The sequence below is a fragment of the Vitis vinifera genome, chromosome 18 (genome assembly GCF_030704535.1).
Source record: "Vitis vinifera cultivar Pinot Noir 40024 chromosome 18, ASM3070453v1".
NCBI lineage: Eukaryota > Viridiplantae > Streptophyta > Magnoliopsida > Vitales > Vitaceae > Vitis > Vitis vinifera.
This window is the reverse complement of record NC_081822.1, coordinates 21,258,955-21,265,820: the sequence shown is the minus strand read 5'-3', so window position 1 is coordinate 21,265,820 and position 6,866 is coordinate 21,258,955. Positions and strand designations below refer to the sequence as shown.

Sequence of the window (6,866 nt, the reverse complement as noted above, 5' to 3'; positions counted from 1 at the left end):
TGTCCCCATGGAATGGAAATGGACGATATTTTATTTTTTATTTCTTTTTCTTTTCCTTTCTGTTAGTGTAGTCTTGTGATATTGTTACTAAAATAGGAGGTAAAAATATAAATTATATATCAATTATTTTAAATTTAGAAAAAAGTGCTTATTTTAATTTGGAATAAATAAATAGAAAAAAAAACTGATTTTATCTCAATTGTGTAAGACTTCAAAAAGTTTTTTTCTTATTTGCAAAATATTTTGAGTTGTAAAAGTAAAAATTAAATAAATCATTTCATGACCTTTTTCACAAGTATCCATTTAGATCATAGTCTAATTTTAAAATATTTGAATAATCCAATTAATCTAAAATATATCATTTATAATTTTTAATTATTACTATGATACCTAACCTTGTATGGAATTGGAATAAAATATGGATAAGTAAAAAATGTCAAATGAAAGATAATTTCAAACTTTTCTAATACAACATGATATTTTATAATGTTGAATAAAATTGGAATGGGCAAAAGTTGTCAAATCAAGACTTCCATGGCAAACTCCACCATTGCATATCTCAAAGATTATTCTACAACATTATCTTTGTAGACTTTTAACAATCCAAGAAATTGACAAATTATATAATAATCCAAACACAGTATTCTACAACTTTACAATATTCTACAATTTTTTTGAACAAAAAATAAATAATGAAATTTGAATAATGAAAACAATCAATGAAATCTTTGGCATGTTAATTCTTCGCAGCTTCAACATGGTGGCATGTCGGATGGCGGAGGTAGCATTTGAGCTTCCGAGTGTTTACCATTTTTCACTATGAACGCAGTTTCCATGCCCCAAGTTTGATGGCGTTCTACATGGCAGTGCATGAACCACACTCCTGCAATAGAGAAAATATACCAACATTACACCTAACTTATTGCAATATTAAGAAAAATTATTTCCTTGGTATGCAGGTTGGCAATTTCAAGGGTTTTTTAAAAAAAAATTCACATGAGTGCTTGCAACATACCAGGGTTGGATGCCTCGAATCTGATTGCAGCCCAACCTTTCGTAGGAACAGAGATGGTACTCTGAAGGGGAGGATCCACCAGATTGTAGCGCAATGGGTCCTTATTTTTATCGAAATTCCCAAATCCCCATCCAACAACATAGAAACTGTATCCATGGAGATGCATTGGGTGGTGTGTCCCCGCAATCAAGTTTGTCCCTTGAAAAACAATCTCCACTGTGGAGTTATACTCAAGCACCCTTACTTCTGTTCCGTTTTTCGGCGTCTGATACTCTAAGGGAATAATATCAGTGGTAAAATCGAACACCAGTTCTGGAACACTAGGAAATTTATCTCCATATACACCACTAATGTTATAATAGTAAGCTTGTAGTATGTCAATTGTAGGGAATTGGAAGCTTATGTTGTTTATACTTGCAGAGAACCGCGTCCCATTGGGCCCTGCACATGAATTATTGGGGCATAGGTACGAGTTCATACCAACAGTGTAAATCAGTTTAGTGCTCGGGCTCAATGGGACATTGCAAGGATGTTCCGCAACTGCTAAGCTTCGGAGGCCGGCCATGACCTGAACCGATGCATTTGTGTCATTGTATGTAGGCAAATAAGGCAAGGAGAGAGGTGAAGATGGAGTGTAGTATCCTCTGTACTGTACAATAGCTGTGGTGGTTGTGTTGTCAAAAAAATTACGAGCTGCCGGGGCAATGGAATAAGTTTTAGCTGCCATGTAATAGTGATCCGGGTGTTGGTTAGCTTCTAGTAAGACATCGTAGGTTTGGCCAGGATATATTGTGATATAATCTCGTGTCAATGGTTTTGTGTAGCTACCATCTGTTCCAACCACTGTCATTTTATGCTTGGCAATGGAGAAGAAGAGAGCCTCGTGCAAGGCAGCATTGATTATGCGAAGTAGATAGGTCTTTCCATGATCCACCGTTAGCTTGAATGTGCCTGCAATTAAAAAGGGAAATTTTTATACTTATGACTAGTGAAAAGAAAAAGAAAAATTTCCATGAGGATCCACCAATTATGAAGTGATTAAGGGTGTAAATTTGGCTCCATAGTTCAAAATTATATTCGGACTAGCCTTTTCTTATGTGTTAAATCATGGCTCTACCATCCTTATAGGTATATTCCTCTTTTTTAGCATTAAGCTTTAAATATGTTGATGTTAATAAGAAAAAGTAATATGGTCAACATACAAGAAAATGAAATCGTGTATAATTTTAAAATGGGAAGTTAAACTTAATTTGTACCTGATTTTGAGCATGGAAAAAGATCACCAGGTTGTCCATTTATCAATAAAGAATCAGAGGCATTGGGGTCAGCTCCAGTTGCAAGCGCTTCATCTCGAACCGCATTCACATCACTCTTCCACCATTGTCCTGCATTTCAACAAGTCCAATAATTTAGATTTCGCTTTGTTGGTTAATTCATGATATGTAAATTAACCTTTAAAAGTAACTACACTTATACCTAATATGATGGGAATTTCTGCATTAGGTTTGGGAAAAGGATACTTGGTTCCATTCTTAGGATAAACGATTATAGCTCCATGAACGGTGGCTCGGGTCCAATCACTGTGAGCATGCCACCATAGAGTGCCTTCCTCGGAGGAAAGGATGATCTTTTGGCTAAACTTTGACCCTGGTTGAATTGGGCATTGTGTGATATACTCGGGACCATCTGTCCATGGATATCTAGGCATGTTCACCCCATGCCTGCAAAACAATAACTATACGTTAAAACTAGCACTAATTTTTGGACTAACAAAAGATGGCATGTAGCAGCATATTATCATAGTAATAAGAGGCATCAACTGTATTTCAATGGAACTGATGCAAATAACCCTAAAATATTATTTTAAATTTGACTTTATTTGCAAAGCAATACATTGTAGCCCCCACTTAGAAATAAAAGAATGTATGCCATGCAGGCATGCTGCCAACCACTATCTTTCTTTGAGACATGCATGGGACCTACCAGTGAATGGTGATATTTTCTTTTCCCCTGTTATAAACGTCAACAATGATCGTCTCTCCTTTCTTAGCATATATAGTTGGTCCTGGAAATTGTCCATTTACTGTTAAGATGTTCTTGGTGCTACAAAGCCTTGTATATGAAGCTTCCTTCACCTGCAACCAATTAAAAGTTAACCATGTAACCTCATCCCAAACGAAATATTACATGTATGAATAGTTGCATCGATCCATTCATGCAAGAGTATAACCAATTAGAAATTGATAGCATGCATGAGCGACTCAACAACACCAGGGTACCCGAAGACTCCATGAGGATCATACGGTGGAAAATGAGAGCCATACTGCTCCCTAAATATTATGATCAGAAGTTGGCATTAAGGCTAGAATCATATATAGTATTTACCACAAAAGTAAGCCGACGAGTTGAAGCTTGGCAATGGATGCCACCACCAAAAAGTAGAAATGCTAAAATTTGCAAGAGGAAAACCTTCATGATCAGCCACATCTTCTTTGGAATAAAAGCCTCTTCTCTTGTCCTAAACACAAGTGCTTCAATTTTCTTACTATTTCTAATAAGCACGACTTATCTTCTCTCTGACATGAATAGATGAATTCTTGAAGGTATTTATAGAGGCTGGCTGAAGAGAACCAAAACTAGAATTGGTGAAACCTGAACAGCTGGTTTCTCTCGACATGAAAGATGATTTTCCTCGCCGCGTATCAATATAAGAGAAGTAATTTGAATGTGTATTGGTTTTGAATGTTCTTCCAGGACCACTTCAATGTGCAGGACCACTTCAAAAAGCAGGTTGTGTATGATATCTGATCACTTACCAAAATTTAAATAAACCAAATGCCTGAAGACGAGTTTCTTAGAATCTCTTGAATTTTCTAATTCAAAATACAAGTTTGACTTTGAGAATTGACCAAGAAATTAATCAAACACATTATTTTAGAATAAATTTACATGTAGAATACTTTTAAAACTTTGACCTCGCATATATACAGTACCTTATCAAGATTAGTCAAGATTTTCTCTTTGTATTTGGTAGGAAGGAAAAAGTCAGCGCTGCTTTGAGAAGGAATATAGGATTCCATTATAGGAAAGAAACAATCATTCAATTATAGGAACCGGATCGGAAATTCCTTGTCCGGTTGGAGGGTCAATCCAGACATTCGAATCATTACGTAAGCGATGAAATCATTCAACATGGTCACCATCAAATAAATATTGGTTTCCTTTGCATATTTCCTCCATACCGGCTTTAATCTTGATAAGACATATTGCATGCACCAACATATAAATTAGTTTAAACGGATAAGAGAACATTCACACATTTTCAAACATCTAATTCAAAATACATGAAAGATGATTTTCCTGGGGTACAACAATTCCTCGCCGCGTATCAATATAAGAGAAGTAATTTGAATGTTCTTCAGAAAGCAGGTTGTGTATGATCAGCTTCAATCAGGTTGTGGATCGTACAAGTTTGACTTTGAGAATTGACCAAGAAATTAATCAACATATTATTTTAGAATAAATTTCAAATACATGTAGAATACTTTTAAAACTTTGACCTCGCATATATACAGTACCTTTATCAAGATTAGTCAAGATTTTCTCTTTGTATTTGGTAGGAAGGGAAAAGTCAGCGCTGCTTTGAGAAGAACCGGATTCCATTACAGGAAAGAAACAATCATTCAAATTATTCAAAGGAATATAAGAACCGGATCGAAAATTCCTTGTCCGGTTGGAGGGTCAATCCAGACATTCAAATCATTTCTTTTTTGGAATATTAAAATTAGGTAAGCGATGAAATCATTCAACATGCTTACAAAAACTATTATCTAAAAAACCCAAAAAAAAAAAAAAAAGGAAAACTAAAATAAGAAATAATTCAAACTTCCTTGTTTGGTTTATTGTACCATATACAAAGAAAAATCATTTTATAAATAAATTATGCAAAGATTTATATATTTTAAATTATTTATAAACAGAAAAAATGATGAGTAAAATTTAAGACGTGAAATTTTTTTTTATTTCACTTTTTTTTCTCCTATTTTTTCACACCATTTTTTTTCTCACATTTCCTTTTAAACTTTTGGAATACATTCCCTACTATTTGTGGAGCTTTAATATAAATTTTTTCTCCATATTATACATATTTTTGCAATATTTTATTAAATTATTTTGAATGTCTATTTTTACCTTAACAAGAAACATTTCTTGAAAGTGAAGATTATTTTTGCCTTATTTTCAAAATTGTGTTTCTATTTTTTAAATATGAAAATTACTATTATGATTTCAAAACAATGAACCATTTTTCAAAGATATTTTAGAAAATAGTTTTTCAAATATATTAATTGTGACACCCGAATATCAAAGACACTATAGTCATTTTACTTGTTAAACCCAAGAGTCCAGCACATGAATGACCTTAACTAGCAAATCCAATAAGTAATTAGTTGACAACTTCCTCAAATTGATTCATAACAATGATTAGAGTATAAAAAAAACAATTAGAAATTTCTAACCCAAAGCTAATTAAAAATATTTAAATAATAAATTCGGATATCATCCCAAACACTTTAAAGAGTTTTAGAAATCAATACTAAATTCATTCTTAATTTAAAACTCCTAAATAATTAATTGTAAAGCTGTTTTCAAAGGAAACCCTTCTTATCCCGATTTCCCCTCACTAATATCACTTATACTTAAAAAGTGGAATAATAGATAAGAATGAACTTAAAACTCAATTAAGAAAAATAGTTCAATAAGGAAGATCAAATATAGTGCAAAGTTAAATCTTATAAGATATCGCATCTTTATAAAAAAAAAAATCAATTAGTAGGAGTTCATTTAATCCAATAATTAAATTCATTTTCTTCAAAAACTTATGCACTTTCAATTTAAAGATAGAATTAAATAATATACTTTACATACTTAAATTATATTTAAAAAATCATAAACAAACATTTTACTCTAACTCGTTGATAATAACATTGTGCCCAAATAGTGGAACTTGCATTAGGTGGCTAGTCTCACTTTGTGCCTTTTACCAATGGACAGAATGATTTATAATCAATGGTATACCAAAGGCTAATAACACCCTCATTAGCTAGAGTCACATTATATCACTATCCTCACCAAAGGTAATTCAAGACATGTAAGATTATATCCTATAATATAAATTTATTTAAATTTCAATATTATTATATGATGTTACCCAAATATAAATAATACTAAATGATTTTTATTATATTAGGCAAAAGTTATCTATACAACTCTAAAATAGTATTGAATTTAAGTTAGTTATGAATAAGTTATAATCCACTAATTTGTTCTCATTCAAAATCTTACCTTGTCTACTTAAGAAGTAAACTTATACTAACTTTTAATTACATAGTTTAAACTAATAGAATTTTTTTAATATTACTTAGTTTTTAAATAGTTGTTCAGAATGGAATTTATCAAATAAATTGCCTACCATCTATAAAGACATTTTATTTACATAAAATTTCAAATATGACTTTTTTTATAAAGATATGTATTATTAATATATATATATATATATATATGATTGCAAGATAAATATTATAAGACATAATATATGACACTATATGCCTAACTACTATATTACTATTTACAAAATAAAACATGTATGTGTAATTTTTTTATTTTTCATTTGTAAAGTATTCAACCATATCTTTATTTATAATTGATTATTTTATTTTTTATTTTTTAATGATTTCATTGTGCATTTATTATTTTAATTATTAATTACTAATTTACTAAAAGTGATTAGTTATTAAGAATAAAATCATAAATTATACCTTAAAATAGTAACTACTGTAGCTACTAACTTGTA

The 6,866-nt window shown here is 31.3% G+C and overlaps 1 protein-coding gene across 1 annotated transcript; it reads right to left on the bottom strand.

Moving 5' to 3' along the window:
• Positions 1-600: 600 nt before the first annotated feature.
• Positions 601-3,569, bottom strand: LOC132253270 (laccase-15-like). The gene is made up of 6 exons (XM_059735012.1): positions 3,401-3,569; positions 2,999-3,150; positions 2,492-2,736; positions 2,272-2,400; positions 1,016-1,966; positions 601-883 (listed from the first exon to the last, which is right to left on the bottom strand). Exons 1-6 carry the CDS (start codon positions 3,500-3,502, stop codon positions 753-755), a joined length of 1,710 nt encoding a protein of 569 aa, XP_059590995.1. The 5' UTR covers positions 3,503-3,569; the 3' UTR covers positions 601-752.
• Between the last annotated feature and the right edge of the window lie 3,297 nt (positions 3,570-6,866).

What these genes read in the sequence shown, in the direction of transcription:
- LOC132253270 (XM_059735012.1), bottom strand. Translation starts at nt 3,502, where the DNA reads ATGTGGCTGATCATGAAGGTTTTCCTCTTGCAAATTTTAGCATTTCTA. An exon ending in TTTTCCATGCTCAAAATCAG is followed by an intron (nt 1,967 to 2,271) that starts GTACAAATTAAG and finishes TTTTAATTGCAG; the next exon opens with GCACATTCAAGCTAACGGTG. An exon ending in ATTCGAGGCATCCAACCCTG is followed by an intron (nt 884 to 1,015) that starts GTATGTTGCAAG and finishes TCTCTATTGCAG; the next exon opens with GAGTGTGGTTCATGCACTGC.